Below are 26,933 nucleotides of genomic sequence, written 5' to 3' on the forward strand. Positions count from 1 at the left end.
CTTTTTTGCAATGTAAGAGCGCTGTCGGTCTCGAAACTCGAGGTCATCCCGATATCTTTGTTTGACGTAAGAGCGCTGCCGAGCTTGAAACTCTGGATCCTCTCGATATCTTCGTTTCACGTAAAAGCGCTGTTTATCCTGAAAAGCAAAATCATTCTGATATCGCTTTGTCATGTAGTAGCGCCGTCTCAACTTAAAGCTATCATCTGTCTTATAGAGATGTGATAAACGGGAAAGGATTTTCTTCTTAAAGCCCTCATCGACCAAGTAACGATGTATAACATAGGACCTTTGTTTCAAACGAAAACCTATGTCTTGTCTGTAACGAGTAGTTATATAGTACCTTTTCCTTTGTCGTAAGTCTACGTTCTGACAGTAATTTTCTTTACCTTTTACGTTTTTGCGTATTCGCTTCAGTTCCCTTTTGCTGGGTTTGTCTCCGGAATCAACGGCCATCTTTTCTTGTGCCTGCATCCGTCTTTTAAATTTTCTTCTTCTCGCTTTGCTCATTTTTGACAAGTCTGGTAGAGGTTTAGACATTGGGAAAATCAACCCATCAGTGTTATCCGTCAGATCATGACGGCGTTTTGAGACGTGGGGCACAGATTCGTTTGAACGTGAACTTGTCGTGGTCTCAGCAACGGCTCGGCTTGTGTCGACGCGTTCAAACTGCAACGTCAATGGAGGACGCTCTGCACATGGCACCATCTCATGGTCATCAGCAGTAACATCCACAGATGCAAAGCTAAGGGGTATAATCTCATACTGAGAATCACAATTGGCGTTTGACATAGTGAAAGATTTAATCAATGTATCTGTCAGGTCATTCAAGCATGTAAAAAGCAATACAACGGCTGTGCCGTTTTGAACAGGTAGTCCGTCACGTCCTCGGCTGTGAGGATCAAAAAACCCAAATCTGCCATCACGGTTTCGAAAAACAGCTATGCACAATGATTGCATAATCAAAAGAGCAAAGTTTACACCTGAAGTCAAGCACTGCAGTCCATCTCGAAGATTTAGATAATACACTTCACCAAGGAAAGAGGTCAACATACCACACGAAGGAAGACCCTTTATCAACATGTGCTGCTTTGCAAACCCGCTTACAATGCCTGGAACCTCATCAATTGTCAGGAAACGGTGAACAAAGCGCCCTTCTGCTTGCAACGTAGTTATAATACTTACATATAGTTCATGGCCTTGTTTGAGAACAAGATCAAGCTGAGAGCTGGTCAGGTGATCTAACTCCTGCAGGAATGCCAGAAATATAACAGAGTTGGTCACACACTGGCTGTTTTTCCATTTACCATATCTCCAATGCGCTTGGCTGTGAGAAGCCAACACATACGTTACCATATGTTGCACGAGAGCCATTCCGCCACCATGCTCACCGTGTGCTTCATCGGCACAGTTGTCATCAATCTTGAACACGGGTGCCTCAGTCGGGCATGTTGCCATCTCTGATATGGGTGCCTCATTTGGGCAGATAACAATCTCTGATATGGGTGACACACCCAGGCATGTATCAATCTCTGAAATTGCCTCATTCAGGCAGGTATTGATCTCTGATATGGGTGACACACCCAGGCATGTATCAATCTCTGAAATGGGTGAAACACCCAGGCATGAATCAATCTCTGATATTGGTGCCTCGTTAGAACAAAAACCATCAGAGCGTGCAAGAGTTGCTTGGGAGCCACGGCGTCGCTGCCAGCAAGACTTTGCCGCTAAAGATTTTTTGTTCTTCCTCGGCATGCTTTTAAACTGACGGGATTAGGTAGAAAATAGGAAGAGACAAAAAGGTAGAGCAGCAAAAAAGAGGGGTGTTTGGGGTGAGGTGGAGAAGGTCTTCTGAAAATAAAATACACACGTTTTAATAATATTGAAGGCAAGTTTATGTGCATAGTGCATTTCATTTACGAGACAATTTAAAGTGCCGGAATAATGAAACCCAAACAACTAGGTAAAACATTCAAAGTTCAGCGCTCTAAATCAGGCGTGGGCAAACTACAGCCCGGGGGCCACATGGCTTAGGCTTTTATTCCAGGCCGCCAAACTTTAAGAAATTAACAGTCAGGAGATGGATAAGTTTAATATCCTGAAAGATGGCAGAACTATCAGTACGTTAAAACAGTAACAGTCAGATTTACAAAAATTAAAAATAATGACAAAACTTTATCTTGTTCATTTGTCAATTCTCGTAAGTGATTTAAATAAACAGTTAAGTGCATGGGACTTGAATAACGGTTCTAACTATTTTTGTTGAATTTTCTATTGAAATATCCCACATTATTTTTCTTGTAGTCTTGTTTTTCAGTTATATACTATTGCTATTATTTCTTTGTATATTTATTTTCTATTATTTGTATTACTATTACGTTTGCTTCAAAAATGTATTAAACTATTTGGGTTGCATTTACAAAATCAGACACTGCCAGGGACCATGCGATCTTCTTCACGATTGGCAGCAGGCGAAAGAGGCTTTGGGAAAGGTAAGAGGGGAACACCCCCCCCCCAATCCCAACATCTTCGGGTGAGACGAGTGTTGTGAATGTCCAGCAGAGTAGGAGAGAGACACAAAGACACACATCGATGATCCCTTCAGCCGCTTTCACAATGCGCTGCAGAGTGTGACAACAGGACATAAGGCAGGCACCGAACCACACGGTAATGCAGCTGATAATAGTAGCGCGAGTAGGCATGGGCCAAACACCATGTTGACAGGTTTACTGCGGTGTTAAAAAGTTGAGGTTTCAATAATGGCAAATGCAATCTATTACCAATAATTAGCGTTTGTTAATCTTAACCCAAACACTGCAGAATACGATTGGCTTTTTGCAGAGTTGTCTCAACACGTCGCCTTTGATGGCAATCAACAGTTTTTGTTTGACCTTGTTAACAAGCACTGAAGATAACGAGGAAACAAACAGCACGTTGGAGGTCATGGCACATTTTTGTGTGTAATCAATAAATATGCTGAATTTTGAACTTTTACGCAATTTAGGTAGTTTGGGCGTCTTATTCAGATGCCTCCCAAACTCAAACAGAAATGATCACATTTGATCCAAAACACAAATTTATGATCAAGACAATAAAACAAAATGGCATTCTGTATAATTTGAAGTGTTATAGGTAACAACAGTGTTTTTTAGAAAACAAATCTCATTTTACAATACGATTTTTTAACTAGTGTGCCTTCGAGTGGACATTAATGGCAGTGTGGTGCAACTTACCGTTGATGGGAAACTATGAACAAACACAGGTATGTTAAAATGTTTATGCATTTATTTTTGTGTATTAAACATGGTACACATTTCTCAATGTACTGAATATACAATACACTTTTGGGAAAATCAAATACGATTGGCATACAATGGAAAAATTACAGCCGTAATTTCGATACTGTGATATTTTTGCGCAAGGTTTATCAAAGACTCAGAGATTTTATTGTCTCATGTATACATACCCTTAGAATCTATTGTCAGCACGTGCGGGCACAAACTCATTGGTGGGATATTAATATGCATTGTTCCAAGCGTCCAAAACTCGTGAGGATAAGCAGCTAAAGAAATGGATGGAGGTTTCAAGTGTGTGAACACTGATTGTTATTGTAAGGCATTTGAACACATGAGGTTTATTGAACAGTGAATAAAGTGGAGTAATAGAATTGCACTTTCTACACCAAATGTTGCTCATTCCAAACTATGCTCAGTGAGTACATTCATAACTCTCATTCGAGATGACCAATGTCTTTTTTGAATACCGCTGGTCCTTTTTATGGCACGTCACCATAGTTGCCACAATTCTTCCAAATGGCATGCGCCTATTTTGAAAATGTGTAAGTAATTTTCACACACCTCAAGTTTGTAGAGATGCGGGATTCAACAACAGGATCTGTAGGCACAAAAAGCAACACCGAAATGAAGTGAACATTTCAACTCAAAACCCAAATGTAGATTTTTTTACTCGGGTCTAGGAGTGAACAATATATGTCACAATGTCCTCAATGCATACAGTTTCATACGTACAATTGTATGCTTTTATTATCATGAAAACATTAAACTAGGCAGATAACAACAAATAACAAAATGTACACGTTGATATAGTTTTTTGCCAGTAATTTGTATCCTGTAAAATGTGAGGGGGAGTTGGGAGCTACGGTATTGCTCAAGCATGCTTCATCATAATCACCATGATAAGGAAACACTCTACCACTGCACAGATCCACCCTCTAATTGATCTTGTCCAAATAAAGATGATGCATGATGCACCAAACTTTCAAACCATGCTTGGCTTCCTATTTCTCCAATAGTTTTATATGTACTCCAGTATTACATGAAGGATGAGAGTTAAAAAAAAATTGAAAGTGGCACATGTAAAGTGCTACTAAGAGCATTTTTAAAATGTGAATTTTTATTTCACATTTACCGCAATTATTAAAAAATATAATATATATTTAACTAAATGGATGGTCAACCCCATTACCCCATAGTCTTGTTAGAATAATTTGATGCACAATTATTCTGACGCGTAGAAAACTACTTTGATTTTATTTTGAGGATTCTAGAAGCTGACTGTATTTGACCAAAAGATGTCCCGAGTGTGGCTATTTCATAAGGCTTTGCATAATTGACGGTTTCCAAATCAGTACAATAGAGACCACACATACTTTTACGAGGTGTCATCAAACCGATCTGTACTTTATACTGAACACTCATTCAACGTAGGAGCAAAATCTACTTTTAATAAAGCAGAAGCTTTTCAATGACATGTCATCTCAAAATTGCCACAATTCTTTAAAATTAAATGAGGCTAAGTAAATCGGTTGGCAATTTGCACATACCTCAGGATCAGAAGAACAGTCCTACAACAGAATCTGTAGACGCAAAGATATTGATTTGGTAATATTTGACTCACAACACAGTTATATATATATATATATATATATATATATATATATATATATATATATATATATTGTTATGCACCTTTCAAAAACTTTTGCAGTATGAATTACACATTTTCCCCAAAATAATCTAATATCAAACACTCACAATTATGCCCAAAATATTGATCACGAAGATTTTGGTCAAGATTCAATTCAGGATTCTAAATCACCAGTACTCGTTTTGTGTCCAACGTGTATTTATTCGGTTTTATTTTATTCCAGCAGGATATAAACAAGTTGTCCAGACTTGACACTTGAAAATAACAATAATAAAATGTAAATTGTATTTAAAACAAATAACTAGGCACACAAACGCAACACAGCAAAGTGAATTGCAAAGTGCACGCCAATGAAAAACGGGCAGTGCAGCGACGAGTCGAAACGCTTCACCAAATTAGCACACGTGGTTTTAGCATAGTAGTATATTATCGCATGAGAACTAAAGCGAACCAAGTTAATTGATAATGACTCATTGCGGTAAGAACAAAGTGCTTATAAAACAAAAACGTTACTGTTTTCAGTTTGTTAGAGCAGTGTAGATAAAGTATTTACAAATATTAATATCGAAATACCTTGAGAGTACCGGACTTACCGCTCACACTTCGCAAGGGCAATAATCCGCAAGCGGAAGTACGCGCACATTTAGAGTTATGTTACCTTCACTGACATTCGGATTTATTTTCCCTTTGCTGCAGTTTACCTACGCAAAAACATTTGTAACAATATATTATTTAGATGTGTTGACAGACGTGATGGGCAAAATGAACAAACACCTGAAAAAGTAAATCAATCGAGCCCTAAATGTTGTTATGAGCGTGCATCGGTAATAAAAGGTGTGGTGTACTACGCTTCCTGAACCGTCCCGTACGACTGGATTGACACAGGTGGAGGACACACGAAGTAGTTCGCTGGGTTTGAACTGTCATTCGTAAATGGCATTTCCACGAATGCGGACACAAAATATGTAAATATGAGTAATATTGAGAATGTGAAATGTGTGAAGTTTGGAGTACGCATCACATTGGCACACACGGCAAACATGCGACAAATAAAGGAATGAAACACAACTTGTGATTAGTTGCTAGGCGGTTGCTAGGAAGATCACATGACCACAGGAGAAACATGTCCAGACGTAAATAGTAATAACAGAACGATTCAAACACGAAATCGTTAAGTATAATCAGAAACTTCTTAACAACACCATTCACTTAACATTAGACAATTTTTACGGTACAAAAACTTGAATTGTAGCTGAAAGTTGAACTGTAAACGTGAAACGCGATTTGCCCGAACCGGGACACGGACATGTTGAAGATGACAACTCTACCACTGAGCCACTGGGGGGAAGTGTAAGACCACACTAGGGAATGAAGTATTTTTGAACGTGAATCTATGAAGAACTACGAATAATACAAAGTTAAAAAACTGAAAAAAGTTCAACTGTGGAATGAAAAGATGAAATGAAAGTAAGAACAGTTTGAAAAGGCTAAATTCTTTAAATATGAATAGTATAAAAAACGTAAATTGTAGGAAAACGATGAATAGTTGAACCTTGAAAAATAAAAAAGCACTTCACGTGAATATGTGGAATGATGTGAAGTTCGAACGGCATGAATTGGATGAACTGGGAAGGAGTTGAAACCAAAAGAAAATACTGAATTAACTGAAAAAAAAACACTGAATGTGTGAAAAGACACAGCGGGGATCGAACGCACGAACATGTAGTAGATATACGTCAACAGAACGTCTGAGCCACGGGAAATGACGAAACCGTGAACGCTTTAAAAGGAAGTAGGAAGTACGCTCCAATCACGTAACATTAGGCCGTTTTTACGGTACAAAAACTTAAATTGTAGGAAAACGATGAAAAGTTGAAACTTGAAAAATAGACCCGCACTAACTAAAAAAGACTCACACAACTAAAAAATGACGCAGCCTGGGATTGAACCCACGAACATGAAGTGCGAATGCCGTACACAAATCCCATGAGCCACCGAGACATAGGAAATATCGAAAACGTTAAGGTTTAAAAATAAAGCACGAAGACCAGCCCATTCACTTAACATTAGGCCATTTTTACGGTACAAAAACTTAAATTGTAGGAAAACGATGAAAAGTTGAAACTTGAAAAATAGACCCGCACTAAACATGAATATGTAGAATGATATGAAGTTTGAACGGCATGAATTGGATGAACTGGGAATGAGTTGAAACGAGCCTAAAAAACGGTCGGATTAAAAAAAAAATAATAATAAAGGTGGAGAAAAACATAAGTGTGAAGGTTTCACCTTCACACAATAATAATAATAAAAGTGGAGAAAAACATAAGTGTGAAGGTTTCACCTTCACACAATAATAAAGGTGGAGAAAAACATAAGTGTGAAGGTTTCACCTTCACACAATAAAGGTGGAGAAAAACATAAGTGTGAAGGTTTCACCTTCACACAATAAAGGTGGAGAAAAACATAAGTGTGAAGGTTTCACCTTCACACAATAATAAAGGTGGAGAAAAACATATGTGTGAAGATTTCACCTTCACACAATAAAGGTGGAGAAAAACATAAGTGTGAAGGTTTCACCTTCAGTGAAGGTTTCACCTTCACACAATAATAAAGGTGGAGAAAAACATAAGTGTGAAGGTTTCACCTTCACACAATAATAAAGGTGGAGAAAAACATAAGTGTGAAGGTTTCACTTTCACACAATAAAAATAATAAAGGTGAAGAAAAACATAAGTGTGAAGGCTTCACCTTCACACAATAAAGTGGTAGAATAACATATGTGTGAAGGTTCCACCTTCACACAATAAAGCGGTAGAATAACATATGTGTGAAGGTTTCACCTTCACATAATAAAGCGGTAGAATAACATGTGTGAAGATTCCACCTTCACACAATAAAGCGGTAGAATAACATATGTGTGAAGGTTCCACCTTCACACAATAATAATAAAGTCAAGGAATAACATATGTGAAACCTTCACACAATAAAGTCAAGGAATAACATGTGTGAAGGTTTCACCTTCACACAATAAAGAAAATGGCGGAATACAATAACATATGTGTGAAGGTTCCACCTTCACACAATAATAATAAAGTCAAGGAATAACATATGTGAAACCTTCACACAATAAAGTCAAGGAATAACATGTGTGAAGGTTTCACCTTCACACAATAAAGAAAATGGCCGAATACAATAACATATGTGTGAAGGTTCCACCTTCACACAATAATAATAAAGTCAAGGAATAACATATGTGAAACCTTCACACAATAAAGTCAAGGAATAACATGTGTGAAGGTTCCACCTTCACACAATTATGAATGATATCTACCCATCCAAAGAATTCTTGGGTTTACGTTTTAGTTTTGAAGAAAACATATGCATGTTCTGTAAAAATGATATTGAAACCACGGATCAAATGTTCTTTTCATGTCCAGTAATACAACTATTTTGGAGATCTGTCTGGATCTCTCCTATGGTTGAATCACTTCCAGCTCATTTTTCAATCGATCACATAATATTTGCTGTCATGCTCCTGAATAAGAACATTGAAATTCTTATTAATATTATTTTAAATATGGCCACAATTTTTATACACAAAAAAATGTTTCAAAAATGTACCCTTGTCCTGAATAATTTTATAAAAAAAAATTGTAATTATATTAAGACGTTGGAGTTTGTTGAAAGATCAAGTGTGCAAGTCTACAATATCCTGAAGGAAATCCCATGCATAACATATATTGTTTCATTGTTAAATTTATTTTCTTTTTTTCATTTATGTACTATTTTTTTCCATTCTTCATTAGTTTCTTACCTGTTTTGAAATTTTACATGAATATTTTCTTCAATTGGTAATATGTATGCTCTTCCCTTGGCAATTAGGCTGTATTGTAATAAGGACTATGTTGCCATTATGTTTATGATTCTGTTAAATAAATAAAGGTAAAAAAATCGTAAAAGGCGTGAAGACAAGCGACTCAAAGAGGGCCTCGAAGGATACTTCGATGTATCCTTTCCTTCGATAGGGTCTCGCATCAGCGAAATAACAACGGAAACTCAAGGTAACTCAAGGCGCCGTGAATTTGTACAGTTGCGTCTCGCCTTGTCGCGTCGGAAATGACATCAAGTTGGCCGCCATATTTGCCGTTGGAGGACGTAGTCGTTTAATTTGTGCACCCTGTCCAAATTCAAAACACTTCATGCGGTCTACGGAGGCTGCTTTAGTAGGAGCTTTCGGTGGTTTCGAAGGACCCAGCCTGAAAACTGGTTTGGAAGGATATAGCCTGCGAATTTGGACGCACCCTATGGTTCGGCGCGTCATATTAGTCATATGGGCGGGGCAGCAAAGTCGAAAAGACTTGCGAAGTAGACCACCATTTTAAACGACGTTGCACTTTAACCTGTTTGTCTCGCCATATTTATTTGAGCTATTACCTCCGAGATGGGGAATCGGGTAACCCGTGAGGACTACGAATGGGTTTATACCGACCAGCCACATGCTGACCGCAGGAAAGAGATCCTTGGTTAGTTCGGTAATCCTTTTAGCAAATTGTGATAATTATACCTTAATAGTCGACGTTACTGTGACCCGCTTAGTATAATTATTGTTCATCCATGACCATCCGACAGCACTTTTTTTTAAACGAAGTTGCCTCCAAAGACGCGCATTTTAGTCATAATCGTTAGTTAACGGTTCCAGATCAGTTGCCGCATGAGTGCTAGTTACAGAAGCTAACCAATGCCATCTCATAATGGAATACTGTACAGTACACGAGTTCAAGTGGACCAGGCCTCTCCGAGTCTGTGTGTGGAATCTGTCATTCATCCGCCTTTTGCTCAATCACAAAATAAGGATTTTACAATAGCAGACGAAGTGTACTGGTCAGTTAAAAAAAAAAAAAAAAAAGTTTTCACTGTCCGGGTGCCCTGTTAATTAGGCCTAAAGTCATATTTGTCGCATACAGGACCAACGTCATCTCTTGACGCTGTAGAAGTATAGTACTGTAATCACAAGAGCAGCTACTTCGCGCCTCTCCTATCGTGCCTATGTTTTTTTTTTCTTAAATAGATTATATTGCAGCGAGACGTGCTATGAAAATTCCCTGCATCCCAGTCAGACAAGTTAAGTGTAAATTATCTCAAATGTAAATCATTGAACTTTATACAGTAACTGTTGTACAGTACAGTTTCCCTTCTGTTTTTCATGTCAGGTGTACGTACCCAGGATCACGGTGAGTGGCAATTGTCCTCGGAGTAGGTGCTCAGACGTCTAACTCGAGTGAAGCAAATAGTTTACCAAACATGTTTAAAAAGCAATTTACTGTTGAAATGTCATTTTTAAACAGAAGAGGATCACAGTTTGCTTTTCTCCTTGCAATCTCTTACAGTTGCTCATGTGTGATTGACTCAACAACTTCCTGCAATGACAAAAAAAAAAAAAGTACTGATCTCAACTGACTGGCCAGGCAATCTGTCAATAAGATGAAGGGGCTCTTGTACAAGTCACGGCCACCCCTCAAGACACATGATTGTTGGCTCTGCGACAATTAACGATTGAGTGCAGGAGCTGTAACCCACTCAGGCTCAAAAGTTTAAATTGACTCGTCTACGGTGCCCGTGTATTGTAGGAATGCGCCTTGAGCCAATTGACAGATTGCCTGGCCAGTCAGTTGAGAACAGTACTTTTTATTTTTTTAATGTCATTGTAAAGGAAGTTCTTTAAGTCAATCACACACGAGTGGTTAAAAGAGATCACAAGGAGGAAAGAAAGCTTTGGTGTCGTCCTACCGTTTGTAATAAATTGGAATTTGACATTTTGTCCATCTAGGTTTGCTCGTGTTCGGTTCTCTCTCATTTCCTTGTTAAATTTTCCCTTTTGGGACACATATTTCTCAGTTTTCCTGCATTTTTGGGGTCCCGTGCCTTCCTCCTCCCAACTCGTTTCACCATGCACAAACTTGACACTTGTATTAAATTGCTATTTGTAATTGAGTGTAAAATCTTGTTAAAGCTTGCCTGCTCTTGGTGGACTTCATAAAACTTCACGGACAAATAATTAGAAATTATTATGACTTTTTCTATGTTTTAGAACGTATAGTGAGGACTTTTAATTGCTGATCCCACTCGCATCTGCCTTTATTGTCTGTGTTCTTGTTAGTTTGATTTGGTCCACCTGGTGATGCTAAGTCCAGTTTTGCTCCCGGTTCAGTCGGCCTCATTTCCTTGTTTAAAAATGTTTTTTGAGCCACATATTTCTCAGTTTTCCTGCATTTTTTTGGGTCCCCTTAGTTCAGAGGTGTCAAACTCATTTTTTGTCGCGGGCCAGTTTGTAGTGAGAACTTCCTTCATTGGGCCGATAAGTTGAGGAAACCAAGTCGATTTAAAATGGTCTCATAGTATTATTACAGTACACAGCAAATTGATGGCTTAGTTGTTTTGAAATCAGAAGTAAAGCAGTCTAGTTTGTTCAATTATTGTTTACATTACTGAACAGAACAAACCAAAAAAATCTCAACATTATTTTTCATTATACACAAGCTAAAGTTTTGGAACAGAGTTTAGCAAGGGTAATGGAAACTTACATGATTTGCTTTCGCAGGCCACATAAAATGACGTGGCGGGCCAGATTTGGCCCCCGGGCCTTGAGTTTGACACCTGTGCCTTAGTTTCTCCTCCCAACTCACCATGCCCAGACGTGGCCATTTTCTTTGCATGTTTTATCTAATTAATTTTTGTCCTTTTAAAACAAAGATGCTATTCCAATGAACCACTATCTCAACAAGCTGGTACTCCGACATGGTCCTGGCTGTGAAGGCCCCCTATCGTTGCTTGCAGCTTTAGTTTTGGAAGTTGTTCTCAACACATTTATGGCATAACATGTCATACACAGAATAAATACTTTTTTTTAACCCTTTGTTCAGCAGGGGTGATATTTGTTTTTCTTTTCACATTTGTAATAAATAATTGTTTTGTTTTTTTTCCCCAACAGCAAAATATCCACAAATCAAGTCTCTGATGGGCCCCGACTTCAAGCTGAAATGGATCGTGTGCATTATGGTGGCTATACAGTTTTTAGCTTTCTATTTCATCAAAGATGTGGAATGGAAATGGGTCTTATTTTGGACATATGCCTTTGGGAGCTGCATCAACCACTCGATGACTCTTGCTATCCATGAAATATCCCACAATACCGCTTTTGGAAATAACAAAGCTATGTGGAACCGATACTTTGCCATGTTTGCCAATCTTCCTATCGGCTTGCCCTACTCTGCCTCATTCAAACGCTATCATTTAGACCATCACCGCTACCTTGGAGGTGATGGTATAGATGTAGACATCCCGACTGATTTTGAAGGCTGGTTTTTCTGTACACGTTTTCGCAAGTTCATCTGGATTATTCTGCAGCCTCTTTTTTATGCTATTCGACCTCTTTGTATAAACCCAAAACCCATAACTCAGTTGGAGCTAACCAATGTTTTTGTTCAACTCATCTTTGATATTCTGCTGTTCTCGGTGTGGGGAGTCAAGCCTATGGTGTACATGCTGGCTGGATCCATGCTGGGTATGGGTCTGCACCCAATATCTGGTCACTTTATAGCTGAACACTATATGTTCCTGAAGGGCCATGAAACCTACTCCTACTATGGCTCCCTCAATCTTCTCACCTTCAATGTAGGGTATCACAATGAGCATCATGACTTTCCCAGCATCCCAGGATGTAGGCTACCTATGGTTAGTATACTTGATGTCACTAACAATCACTTATGTTGGGGTCTGAGTGTTGTGGTGGTCAAAGGCAGCCCACCCCCCCACAAAGGAACCCCTAAACTCTTGGACTGCACTAATTATCAAAAAATACTGCCAATTACAATATCACCATGTGCATTATGCATATCTCAAAGATGTGTAGTAAATACATGCTTTTGAAGAAGCAGAAGCGACCATAAATGTGCATTACTATCCCGTATCTAGGGGCATTATTTTATAATAAATAACTTTAAATAAATACATTTTGTGAAGATAAAGTAGGTAATAAGACATTTTTAATACCACAATAATCGATATCCCATTTTATAGCACCCATATGACTTCAGTTATAGAGCGTTTTATACATACAATAAAAGTACATATTTTTGAAGAAGCTAAGATATTGAAATGCAATCATGAAAAGCCAAAATAACTTGTCACATCCCACATAGGAAAATTGGTCTGACCCAGCAACTGCCCACACAATCCAATTCACTCATGGTTAACCCACATAAGTCAATGAATAATGGTCTTTAATGGATCACCACATCCACAATGTAGGCTGCATAAAGCCCATATCTGAGCCAAATTGTATATACTGTCTTCCAAATTATAATGCAAACTGGATTTGAGAGTCAAAACATTTGTTATTGACCATTAAATGCATGGCATTTTATCTCAAGGTTCTGTCACTCATTGACACCAATCTCAGATATCTGTGACAAATACAGTAGGTTAGCCCAAATCAAGGAAAACTGCCTAAAACTGTTGTTCCAAGTTTTAAGCAGGCCACAGGTTTCAATCAATATCGGGACATTGAATAATCTCCACTACTGAAAAACGTAAGATGGTACTTTACCTTGCTCAGGGTTTGAAAACATGCATGTTTCCAAAAAACCTATGTGTGATCATCGAACTGTAAAGAAATGATTTCCTAATTCAGAGCACAGGCAGGTTTGTGCGGACGAAATTTCTGCCAGACATTCATCAGAACAAGAGAGAAGCTGCCATTGCAAAGCAGCAAAGGGGTGATTGAAGCTCCAGGGTCCTCTGGAGTCCCATGAAGCACAAAGTGTAGATCCTCAAAAAGTTAGCAAGTGTGCTTACAACTAGTTTTCAGTCACTCCTAAACAATGCTCACAAGCAAAAACGGCTGCAGTATAATCAGGAATACATGAAGACTAATTTTCAAACAGTTTTGTTTCCCAATGGGTGCCATGCTTCCCGAGATGTCTGGAGCAGATAGTTGGAGAATGGCCACACTATTCCAAGGCTGAGATGGCATTAAGGGGGTGGGGGTTTCATGTTGTGGTCTGGAATAATGTGGAGATAGCTGATAGGTTACTTTAGGATCCGTGTGTTTGAAAATGATCTCTGCAAAATATGTATAGTTTCTGACTGATCACTTTCTTCCATGGTACAAAAAGAAGAACCGCACCTTCGGAGGGAAAAAATCTTCTTCATACATGACAATGCCACATTTCATGCTTCAACGAACACTGAGTCATTGGCTGATATGGGCATAAGAGAAGATGGCTAGCCTCCTGACTGCGACCCTATTGGGAGCATCTTCAAGCAAAGATATATCAGGGACACCCATCAATTCCAGGGATGTATTTACATGTTTTTTAAGAGTCCGGACATAATATTACAAATTCAGCATATGACCATTTTGACTTTTTTTACAGCCAATGTAATGTCTTAAAACGCTGTTGTGCATAATAATTTGGAACAGTGGACTTTGAGTCATTTATTGTAAAAATACTGAGATTTGATCAATGAAATTTGAATGAAATTCTTAACGGCTGATGGCTTAAATTAAACGGCTTAAATTATACTGAGTGATATTAGCATCAGTTATTCATAAAAAGTTGAGTAAAAAATACTTTGCATAATAGTTTGGAACAGTGTAAAAATAGCTGGCCCTCCTTTAACCTTATATCAGTTTTAATTCAACATTAACTAAGCCACTTCATTCACGAGGCATCATTATTGAGAAACTCAAAACATTTTCAGTATTTATAATGTTGGAATTTTATTTCTAAATCAACATCAACTCAAGTTAGTAATCTGACTCCAATTTGTGACCTTACCCAACTGCCACTCATCCAACAATTTGCGCGCTCGTTCTGCAATAGAAAGGTATCAGGAAGCCGGCATTTTCACACACGAGTGGATTTATTTCTAACACACAGATCTAATACAAACCCCTGGGTCTCGGGTCCCTCTCAATACAGCCCTGTACGCCTCTGTTGCCACCAGCAGACGTACTCTCATCCGAGTTGCCCAGCAATGAGTTATACTACACAATATGCAAATGGAACAGCAACAAAGGCATCCTGGCATTATTTTATTGGCTATGTGTATACTACAGTTAACTTTAGCTTGCTCTCATTGGTCTTTCTTCCCCTGCAGAATCACTTGCTGGATCCTCCTAGTTGTAGTTTTCCTCACAGTTGTTTTCCATCAGGTGCCTCTGGGTCATCTCGTCCCCGCGACTGGCACCGTTTGCTCTGAAACATTCCATTCTTACACTCCCTTGCACCCCACATCCGGTTGTTTTCACTTTACAGTCTCACACTCTCATACACAGAATGTTGCAACAGCTAATGAACTACTTTAAGCTCAAACTATTATATTCCTTTAATAACCATGTTAATTTTTAGACCATGTGAACCTATGAAGGTAAATTTTGTGCAAAAGTAACTTTTACAGTAGTATTTTTTTACTGTATAAGGGAAATGAAAATTATTTGCAGTTAGTAAAAATGATTTGCAGCTGAGATTTGCAGCCTCACAGTTTAGAGTCCCGGGTTTTGAGTCCAGCTTGCTCCAGGCCACTGGTTTTGATAGAGTTGGATGCTTGTAAACTGACTTTTGAAATTGCAACAGTGTTCCCTTGTTTTTCGTGGTTGATGAGGACTGATCACAATCACACCTACGGACAATTTAGTATATCCAGCACTAGAAAATAATTCTTTTAGAATTTGAATATTTTAAGCTGAATTTAATTTACATAGATGTAATTTATGTAATTATAAGAATATTTTAAAACATGTTTTTTCTCTGAAACTGCATTTGATCCTCACTGAAAATTTAAGTCAGTATATTTTCAGCACAGCAGATATTGAAGGAAGGGATTAGTCTCAAGTGTCTTAATTTGACACCGAACTTTAATTTTACGAGATGTTCTGAGATTAATTCGTTCCGTAGTTGGGCTCGGAAGGCGAATTCACCATATCGTGGGCAATTCAAACCGATGTTAAAAACGCCAATGCGTTTAGAACCCCAGGTAAAAACATCAAAATTGTACATACGTATTAAAAATTGGTACCAAAATAGTATAGTAAATGCTACGTATATATAATATACGTGGAAACAATCAGAAAACATCCTAAATACAAAATATAGAAAGGATTTATTTACCTTTGACTGGCACTTGCTATGGCCAAATCCCCTAGTAAGGGTACCTTCCTATTCATACACCTACTAACCAATTTTTTGTCGTACTGCAAGCACGCCCTAGTGGGAGCAAAAAATGTCATTATAGTCGGATTGCAGCCAAACCCGGTTGGTTTGACTTACAGCTACCAACATTTTCACACATATGTACGACCCTAAGACCTAAATAATAATTCAAAGAGAAGCTATACGCTAGGATGTACAGAAAAAGTTACAAATTTTTGAATGTGCAATTTTGACGCATTTATGGCCATTTGCTAGTCTTCAACTGCTGCCGCTTTCTCTTAAATGGTTGACCCAATCAACTTTCACTTTGGCATGGACCATTATTAGACTCAGAGGCACAACTCTTCCAAAAATTTTTAGGATCCGTTGAAATATATGATGGAGGCATGGCTTCAAAATATGAAATCAATATTTCCTTTGCCCACAGTGACAAAACCCTTTTAACTCAGCTGAATAAGCTTTAAAAAATATGAAACTTGACAGTATCATTAAATTTCATAGATGTGATTGAAGTCCACTGCTCAACACACTTATTCCATTGTAGTGTTGGCACCATATAGTGGCAACAAAACCAAATTAGAGCTGCAAGCAGCTATAACGGACTTAAGCACGTTGAAGTATGAACAGTTTGGGGTATGGACACATTTGGGTATGAATGTATATGTGCATATTAAGCCGAACTGTAGAAGTCAATGCTTTGTCAATGCTTGTTCAACGGGAGCAACTGAGCAATTGGAATCGCAAAATCAGTAATATATTATTTCAATGTTTTAGATAAGTGCAAATTGTCATTAACATCTGTTCAACACACTCAACTAAGTAATTGGAATCGCAAAATCAGAAATGTATTATTTTCTGCCTAAAGGTGATTCCAGCACTACGATGGGATGTATGTTTGTTGATATCTGTAGGAATGGACTTTCATTCAACGTGTGAAGTCGTGACAAGATGAGATCATCTGGGTAAAACTACAGCAGCATTTATTGTTATGATGAATCGTCGTAATGAGCACTGCTGTATAGGCCACGGCCATTATCAAAACATCGTAATATTTGGTGGAGGAAATTATAGGCGTGACTGAAGGACTGTCAGAAAAATATTAGTTCAACAGGCTCAACAAGGTACATATAAATGATTTTTTTTTTTTTTTTTTGCTGCCACCAGGTGTCGCCCGCACTACAAGGAATAAAAGTATGTTTAGCATTGGACTCCCATGAAATCATCTTGATCCAATTACATTCAATTTTGCCGTCCTGGCCAGACATCGGATTTTGAGGCGGTGTAACGTTCACACCCAAATTTGAAGAGTCATAAAACTTTAGATTTATAATGTTCCCTTTCTCAATATTCTCCTAACTAATTTTGAGTGAATTTACTGAAACCGGCATAGCACAGAACATGAAAGTGTAAAAATGAACGTTATTGTCTGCCACCAGGTGTCACTATTATTAATTAGAAAATGTGTCTTAATGATAATGTAAAGTTTCAGATTTTTTAAAGCTTGTTCACCTGAGTTATAAAGTTATTTTGTCACTGTGGGCGAAGAAAACATTGATTTCATGTTATGAAAGCCCTTCTCTGTCATATCTTTCATGGGATCGTGAATATTTTTGGACCAGTTGTGCCTCTAAGTCTGATAATGGTCGACACCAAATTGAAAGTTGATGGGGTCAACGCTATAACAGAAGGCGACAGCAGTGGAAGACTTACAAATGGCCTTAAATGCATCAAAATTGCAAATTCAAAAATCTGTAACTCTTTTTCTGCACATCCTAGCACATGGCTGTCTTTGATTGTTTTTTTAAGTCTTAGGGTCCTGCAAATGCCTACAAATTTTGGTAGCTGTAAGGCAAATTAACTGGGTTTGCCTGCAATCCTTCGACAATAATGACATTTTTTGCTCCCACGAGGTGGTGCTCGCAGTACGACAAAAAACTGGTTAGTAGGTGTGTTTTACATTGGACTTCCATCAACTATATGATATTTTGGAAATATAAGACCATCTGGGTCCAGTTACAGAAACTTTTTCGGATTGGCGAGACATCGGAATTTAAAACGACATACTGGCCGCGCCCATTGGCGAAAAGTTTTAAAATTGTAGAACCTTCATGTTCCATGCCTCAACGCTATTATGGCCAATTTTCAGTTACATTGCTCAAACGGGATTGGCACAGTGCAAAAATTTAAATTATAAGTTTTTTTACACTGGTGGCAAAGGAAATTTGAAAGAAGTATTCTGAAGCCCCGCTCCCATCATATATGTTAGCCGATCTTGACGAAACTTTGCCCAGTTGTGCTACTATGCCAGATAATGGAGCATGCCAAATGTGAAGTTGATCGGGTCAAGGGTTTTGGTCTCGAAAAATGTACAAAAACGGGCCAAATGGCACATTAAACTGAATAATTCTGGTTCTTAACACATGGCGCTCTATAATATTTTTGTAGGTCTTGAGGTCCTACATATGCATAAAAAAATTGCGTTGCTCTCGGTCAAACGGGTCGGAACTGACTGATAGTTTTAGGATCACCTGGGTTCAATTACAGCAACTTTTGCCAATTTGGGAAAACTCTGACTTTGAAGGTGGTGTACAGTGGTTTACAGTCGTAAAATGTGGAAACCCTTCTCCTCCAAGTCTCAATGCTATTTGGACAAATTTTCAGTTCATTTAATCTTACGGGCTTAGCACATTACATGAAAGTATAAAAAACTGACATTTTTGTGTGTAACTAGGTGGCGCTATAAAAAATTGGAAAAAGAACCATGCAGATATTTTAAAGTTATAACTTGTTAATTTTCTGTAAAGTTTCAGATATTTTGAAGCTTGCACATTGGAGTTATTAGGGTTTTGGTTGCTCATGGCAAAGGACATTTGACTTTGAAACACGTATTTTGAAGCCTTGCCCCGATCATATATGTTAGCCGATCTCATGTCAGATAATGGGGAATGCCAAAGTTGATCGGGTCAAGGGTTTTGGGACCGAAAAATCTACAAAGTTGGGCCAAATGCTACATTCAACAGTTGATAACTCTGGTTCTGTACATCCTGACATATGGCGCTCTATAATGTTTTTGTAGGTCCTGAGGTCCTACATATGCATATGCATGTACATATGCATAAAATAAAATATGCATAAAATTTTTAGAGCTCTGGGTCAAACGGGTCGGAACTGCCTGCCGTTTTAAGGATCATCTGGGCTCCATTACAGCAAGTTTTGCTGATTTGGGCTAACTCCGACTTTGAGGTGGCAAACAGACCACCCCGTTTCTCACAAAGTCGTAAAATTTGAAAACCCTTATTCTCTAAGTCTCTATGCCATTCAGACAAATTTTCAGTTCATTTACTCTTACGGGCATTGTACAATACATGAAAGTTTAAAAAATGACATTTTTGTCTGTAACTAGGTGGCGCTGTAATAAATTTGAAAAAATTATGCGGATAATTTAAGGCCATAACTAATAAATTTTCTGTATAGTTTCAGATTTTTTTATTCTTGCACATTGGTGTTATTAAGGTTTGTGTTGCTCATGGCGAAGGAAATTTGTCACACATAATTTAAAGCCCCACCCCATCATATATGTAGGCCGATCGTCACGAAATTTTGCCCAAATGTGGAGCAAGCCAAACATCCAAAAAGGCACATAAAAAAAAGTCATATCTCTGGTTCTGTACATCCTAGCACATGACATTCTATAACTTATTTGTAGGTCTTGAGGTCCTATATATGCCTAAAACATTTCATCGCGCTAGGTGAAACGGGCCGTGACCAAGGAGAAGTGTTCGATTCTAGGTGGCGCTAAAAATCATTTTTTTAGATTTTATGTATGAAAACCCCAAAATACTAAATTTTACAGCAGGCCTAATGAGTGCAAATTTTGGTGACTTATCGTGCATGTTTAGGCCCTCAAAATGTGATTTATTTCGGAGAATAATAATAATCAGAGCTGCAAGCAGCTAAAAAGGGCCCTCGCAGACCTGTGCACGTTGGGGTATGAACAGATCGGGGTATGAACATGTAGGAGTATGAACGATAAACAATTATTTGTAGATGACTTCAGTGCAGGAATCTTATCAAATATGTAAAATTTGGAGATTGTGGGATAATGTGGGATGAGTTACTGCAGCTTTTATTGTTACAGATGTGTGACTTTGCGCTGCCGTGTAGGCCATGCCCATTGTAGAAACATCGTACTATTTGGTGGAGGGCATTAGGCATGGCCAATGGCTTTTCAGACAACATTTAAGGGATATCACTTCAAGTGGCTCAGCAGAGTACATAAAAAAGTTAAGGAGATGCTATATTTTTTGCTGCAACTACGTGGCGCTCGCACTACGATAAAAAATAGGCTTGTCGTGGTGTTTCACATTGGACTCCCATCCCATATATGACGTTTTGAAAATATCAGATCATCTAGGTCCAATTACAGCAAGTTTTACCGTTTTGGCGAGACACCAGACTTTAAATTGACATAGAGGCCACGCCCTCTATTGAAAAGTCATAAAAGTTAAGAACCTTCATGTTCCAATGTCTCAAAGCTTTTCTGACCATTTTTTAGTTCATTTAGTCAAACAGGCGATGCATAGTACAGAAAAGTGTAAAAAATGACTGAAAGTGTAAAAATGAGGCCACGCCCTCTATGGAAAAGTCATAAAAGTTGAGAACATTCATTTTCCACTCTGTCATAGCTTTTCTGACCACTTTTGAGTTCATTTAGTCAAACAGGCATTGCACAGCACATGAAAGTGTAAAAAATTAGATTTTTGTCCGCCACTAGGTGGCACTGTAAATGATTTGGAAGTTTATCATATAGCTGTATTAGGGCATGACTTTTAAAGTCCCTGCAGAGTTTCACATGGTATGCTGCTGAAACAGCTGAGTTATTAAGGTTTTTGTCACTCTTGGCGAAGGAAATATTCAAAATAATTTGAAGCTCCACCCATATTTTGCAAGTCATGGAATCTTCACAATTTTTGGCATATTTGTGCCGCTATATCTGCTAATAGTCCATGTCAATGTAGAAGCTAATGGGGTGAACCGTTTAAGAGAAAAAGGCACTAGTTTTAGACCAGCTAATGTCTAAGAATGGGGCAAAATTGCACATTAAAAAAATTCATAACAATTATTCTGTACATCCTAGCACATCACTTCTATTGACTTTTTTGTAGGTCTACAATCCTACATATGCCTAAAAAGTTTTATCGCTGTAGGTCAAACCAAACAGGATTGACTCCAATCTTTCGACTAATGCCATTTTTTGCAGCCACTAGGTGGCGCTAGCTTTAAACTGAAATATATGTTTGTCAATGTCTTCAGGAATAGATTTTCTTCCAATGTGTGAAATTGTGAGAAGATCAGATTATCTGGGTCAAATTACAGCAGCTTTTATTGGTCCAATAAAGCTTCGGAAGGAAAATGGACGTAGAGGCCACGCCCATTATCGAAACTTCGTAAAATTTGGTGGAGGTTAGCACAGCTGTCTAGAGGCTTGTCAGACTTAATTTCATCGATATTACTTCAAAGGGCTCAGCTAAACACATAAAAACGTTTAAAAAATGCTATATTTTTGCCTGCCACTAGGTGGCGCTCGCATTATGACAAAAAATACGTTAATAAGTGTATTTTGCATTGGAAACCCATCAAATATATGAAGTTTAGAAAAGATAAGACCATCTGGGTCCAAATACAGCAACTTTGTTCGTTTTGGCGAGACATCAGACTGACATTTTTGTTTGCCACTAGGTGGCCTTATAAGCAATTGAAGATTTTTTTAAACACATGTGTTAAGGGCTTGAGTCTTCATGTGTCTGTGAAGTTTCAGATTTTTCCAAGCTTGTAAAGCTGAGTTATAAAGGTTTGTTTTGAATTGTGCCTCACAGTCAGATAAAACATTACAGCAAATTTGACGTCGATTAAGTAAAGCGTTTAGGAGAAAAAAGGAGCAGTTCGGGACCTGCAAATGAGCAAAAACGGGCCAAAGGTGCACATTCAAAAATTCATAACTCTCTTTCTGTACATCTGAGCATATGGCTCGCGCTGACTTTTTTGTAGGGCTCGAGGTCCTACATAAGGGTACAAATTTTTGGAGCTCTAGGTCAAACGGGCCGGGAGTGAGAGGCTATTTTCCACTCATAAGGCCATTTTGGGGCCAATTACAGCCACTTTTTTCGTTTTAGCGAGTCATCTAACTTTGAGGTGGCGTGCAGACTACGCCCATTATCGAAAAGTCGTAAAATTTTAAAACCTTAATATTCCATGTCTTAATGATATTCTGACCAATTTTCATTTGTTTTACTCAAACAGACTGAGCACAATACATGAAAGTGTAAAATAGGACATTTTAATCAACCACTAGGTGGCGCTAGTAGGTATTTTAAAAAACTTTTTGTAAAAGTGTTAAAGACATAAGTTTCTATGTGTCTATGAAGTTTTAGATTTTTTTAAGCTAGTACATCAAAGTTATTAAGGTTTTTGTCCCTCTTGGCGAAGGAAAAATTGAACACATAATTTGAAGCCACGCCCCTATCATATATGTCAGCGGATCTGCACCAAATTTTGCCCACTTGTGCCCCTATGTCTAATTATAGACCACAGCAAATTTGAAGGCGATTGAGTAAAGCGTTTAGGAGAAACAAGGAGCAGTTTGGGACCTGCAAACGTGCAAAAATGGGCCAAAAATGCACAATCAAAAATTCATAACTCTTTTTCTGTACATCTGAGCACATGGCTCACGCTGACTTTTTTGTAGGTCTCTAGGTCCTACATATGCCTAAAAATTTTCGTAGCTCTAGGTCAAACGGGCCGGGACCAGGTGCACTTTTTTGACCTTAGGTGGCGCTGCAGAGCCATTTTTTTTGCATTTTTTTGGAAAACACAAAAATATCAAATTTTTCACCGGGCCCGACAAATGTGCAAATTTTGGTGACTTTTCGTGCATGTTTAGGCCCTCAAAAATGGAAAAGCGCTGCACAGTAAATAATAATAATAACTAGAGCTGCAAGCAGCTATAAAGGGCCCTCGCAGACCTGTGCACGTTGGGGTATGAACAGGTCGGGGTATGAACAAGGACTATGAATGATGAAAAAGTAGTTGTAGGTGACTTCAGTGCAGGACTCTTACCAAAAATGTAAAATTTAGACAAGGTGGGACAATGTGGGTGGAGTTACTGCAGCTTTTATTGTTCCAATATTGTAACTTTCAATGCCTTAAAGGCCATACCCACTGTCGAAACATCGTACTGATTTGTGGAGGGCATAAGGCATGGCCACTGGCTTTTCAGAAAACATTTAAGGGATATCACTTCAAGGGGCTCAGCAGAGTACATAAAAACGTTAAGGATTTGCTATATTCATTACTGCCATTAGGTGGCGCTCGTACTATGATAAAAAATAGGCTCCTAGGTGTGTTTCACATTGGACTCCCATCCCATATATGAAGTTTTGCAAACATCAGATCATCTAGGTCCAATTACAGCAACTTTTACCGTTTTCGCGAGACATCGAATTTTAAGTTGGCATAGAGGCCACGCCCTTTTTTGAAAAGTCATAAAAGTTGAGAACCTTAATGTTCCAATGTGTCATAGCTTTTCTGACCATTTTTGAGTTCATTTAGTCAAACAGGCATTTCACAGTACATAAAAGTATAAAAAATGAGATTTTAGTCCGCCACTGGGTGGCGCTGTAAATGATTTGAAAGTTTATCACATAGCTGTATTATTGCATGACTTTTAAAGTCCCAGGAAAGTTTCAGATGTTTTGAAGCAGTCATAGCTGAGTTATTAAGATTTTTGTCACTCATGGCGAAGGAAGTATTAAACATAATTTGAAGCTCCGCCCGCATCTTTTATGTCAAGTGATCTTCACGATATTTGGACTATGTGTGCCCCTCAGTTGGATAATGATTCATGCCAAAGTTGAAGGTAATGGGGTGAATCGTTTAAGAGAAAAAGGCACTAGTTTGAGACCAGCTAATGTCTAAGAATGGGACAAAACTGCACATTAAAAAAATTCATAACAATTTTTCTGTTCATCCTAGCACATCACTTCTATTGACTTTTTTATAGGTCTTGCAGTCCTTCATTTGCCTACAAGGTTTCATGGCTGTAGGTCAAACCAAACAGGATTGACTGTAATCTTTCGACTAATGACATTTTTTGCAGCCACTAGGTGGCGCTAGCTTTAAACTGGAATATATTTTTGTCGATATGTTCAGGAGAATATTTTCATCCAATGTGTGAAATTGTGAGAAGATCAGATCATCTGGGTCAAATTACAGCAACTTTTACTGGACAGATAAAGCTTTGGATTGAAAATGGTCGTAGAGGCCACGCCCATTAGCGAAACTTCGTAAAATTTGGTGGAGGTCAGCAAGGCTGTCTAGAGGCTTTGCAGACTTAATTTCAGCGATATTACTTCAAAGGGCTCAGCTAAACACATAAAAACGTTTAAAAAATGCTATATTTTTGGCTGCCACTAGGTGGCGCTCGCACTATAACAAAAAATAAGTTGATAGGTGTATTCCGCATTGGAAATCCATCAAATATCTAATGTTTAGAAAATATAAGACCATCTGGGTCCAAATACAGCAACTTTGTTCGTTTTGGCGAGACATCAGACTGACATTTTTGTTTGCCACTAGATGGCCTTATAAGCAATTGAAGATTTTTTTAAACACTTGTGTTAAGGGCTTAAGTCTTCATGTGTATGTGAAGTTTCAGATTTTTCTAAGCTTGTAAAGCTGAGTTATAAAGGTTTGTTTCACATGTGGCAAAGTAATCATCAAAGGCATAATATGAAGCCCCGCCCCCAACATATTTGATGGCGGATCATCACGAAAATTTGAACAATTGTGCCTCACAGTCAGATAAAACATCACAGCAAATTTGAAGGCGATCGGGTCAAGCGTTTGGGAGAAAAAAGGAGCAGTTCGGGACCTGCAAATGAGCAAAAACGGGCCAAAAGTGCACATTCAAAAATTCATAACTCTCTTTCTGTACATCTGAGCATATGGCTCGCGCTGACTTTTTTGTAGGGCTCGAGGTCCTACATAAGGCTACAAACTTTTGTAGCTCTAGGTCAAATGGGCCGGGAGTAAGAGGCTATTTTCCACTCATAAGGCCATTTTGGGGCCAATTACAGCCACTTTTTTCGTTTTGGCGAGTCATCTGACTTTGAAGTGGCGTGCAGGCCACGCCCATTATCGAAAAGTCATAAAATTTTAAAATCTTAATATTCCATGTCTTAATGATATTCTGACCAATTTTCACTTGTTTTACTCAAACAGACTGAGCACAATACATGAAACTGTAAAAAATGACATTTTAATCAACCACTAGGCGGCGCTAGTAGGTATTGAAAAAAACTTTTTTCAAATGTGTTAAAGACATAAGTTTTCATGTGTCTATGAAGTTTTAGATTTTTTTAAGCTAGTACATCAAAGTTATTAAGGTTTATGTCACTCTTGGCGAAGGAAAAATTGAACACATAAGTTGAAGCCACGCCCCTATCATATATGTCAGCGGATCTGCACCAAATTTTGCCCACTTGTGCCTCTATGTGTGAATATGGACCACAGCAAATTTGAAGGCGATTGAGTAAAGCGTTTAGGAGAAACAAGGAGCAGTTTGGGACCTGCAAACGTGCAAAAATGGGCCAAAAATGCACATTCAAAAATTCATAACTCTTTTTCTGTACATCTGAGCACATGGCTCACGTTGACTTTTTTGTAGGTCTCTAGGTCCTATATATGCCTAAAAATTTTCGTAGCTCTAGGTGAAACGGGCCGGGACCAGGTGCACTTTTTCAACCTTAGGTGGCGCTGCAGAGCCATTTTTTTTGCATTGTTTTGGGAAACACAAAAATATCCAATTTTTCACCGGGCCCGACAAATGTGCAAATTTTGGTGACTTTTCGTGCATGTTTAGGCCCTCAAAAATGGAAAAGCGCTGCACAGTAAATAATAATAATAATAATAACTAGAGCTGCAAGCAGCTATAAAGGGCCCTCGCAGACCTGTGCACGTTGGGGTATGAACAGGTCGGGGTATGAACAAGGACTATGAATGATGAAAAATTTGTTGTAGATCACTTCAGTGCAGGACTTTTACCAAATATGTAAAATTTAGACAAGGTGGGACAATGTGGGTGGAGTTACTGCAGCTTTTACTGTTCCAATTTTGTTACTTTCAATGCCATATAGGCCACACCCACTGTGGAAACATCGTACCGATTTGTGGAGGGCATAAGGCATGGCCACTGGCTTTTCAGAAAACATTTAAGGGATATCACTTCAAGGGGCTCAGCACATAAAACGTTAAGGATTTGCTATAGTTTTTGCTGCCACTAGGTGGCGCTCGTACTATGATAAAAAAATAGGCCTGTAGGTGTGTTTCACATTGGACTCCCATCCCATATATGAAGTTTTAAAAATATCAGATCGTCTAGGTCCAATTACAGCAACTTTTACCGTTTGCGCGCGAGACATCAGATTTTGAGTTGGCATAGAGGCCACGCCCTTTAATGAAAAGTCATAAAAGTTGAGAACCTTAATGTTCCAATGTGTCATAGCTTTTCTGACCATTTTTGAGTTCATTTAGTCAAACAGGCATTTCACAGTACATAAAAGTAAAAAAAAATAGATTTTTGTCCGCCACTGGGTGGCGCTGTAAATGATTTGAAAGTTTATCACATAGCTGTATTATTGCATGACTTTTAAAGTCCCAGGAAAGTTTCAGGTGGTTTAAAGCTGTCATACCGGAGTTATTAAGTTTTTTGTC

At 38.4% G+C, this 26,933-nt stretch overlaps 1 protein-coding gene and 1 long non-coding RNA gene across 6 annotated transcripts in view; one reads left to right on the top strand and one right to left on the bottom strand.

The window, feature by feature from the left end:
* Positions 1 to 778: 778 nt before the first annotated feature.
* On the bottom strand, positions 779 to 8,852 carry LOC148420552 (uncharacterized). 2 transcript variants are annotated; one of them, XR_015866390.1, is made up of 3 exons: positions 8,765 to 8,852; positions 4,844 to 4,876; positions 779 to 3,894 (listed from the first exon to the last, which is right to left on the bottom strand). It is a non-coding gene; the product is annotated as an uncharacterized LOC148420552 (long non-coding RNA). The 2 variants fall into 2 exon arrangements; XR_015866389.1 differs by lacking the exon at positions 8,765 to 8,852 and adding an exon at positions 5,521 to 5,537.
* A 240-nt stretch (positions 8,853 to 9,092) lies between these two features.
* The window catches only part of degs1 (delta(4)-desaturase, sphingolipid 1), a 34,763-nt gene continuing 16,922 nt past the window's right edge, over positions 9,093 to 26,933 (top strand). Inside the window, exons 1-3 of one of the 4 annotated variants that reach the window (XM_088421189.1) lie at positions 9,095 to 9,473; positions 11,939 to 12,681; positions 14,124 to 16,301. In XM_088421189.1, the coding sequence (XP_088277315.1) occupies positions 9,392 to 9,473; positions 11,939 to 12,681; positions 14,124 to 14,222 (924 nt within the window). In that variant the 5' untranslated portion in view covers positions 9,095 to 9,391 and the 3' untranslated portion in view covers positions 14,223 to 16,301. Of the gene's footprint in view, positions 9,474 to 10,018; positions 10,182 to 11,938; positions 12,682 to 14,123; positions 16,302 to 26,933 lie in introns of those variants that run through there. The other 3 variants (XM_088421190.1, XM_088421191.1, XM_088421188.1) reach the window with 3 other exon arrangements.

Source organism: Hippichthys cyanospilos, chromosome 8 (assembly GCF_059441005.1).
Source record: "Hippichthys cyanospilos isolate Australia breed blue-spotted pipefish chromosome 8, RoL_Hcya_1.0, whole genome shotgun sequence".
NCBI lineage: Eukaryota > Metazoa > Chordata > Actinopteri > Syngnathiformes > Syngnathidae > Hippichthys > Hippichthys cyanospilos.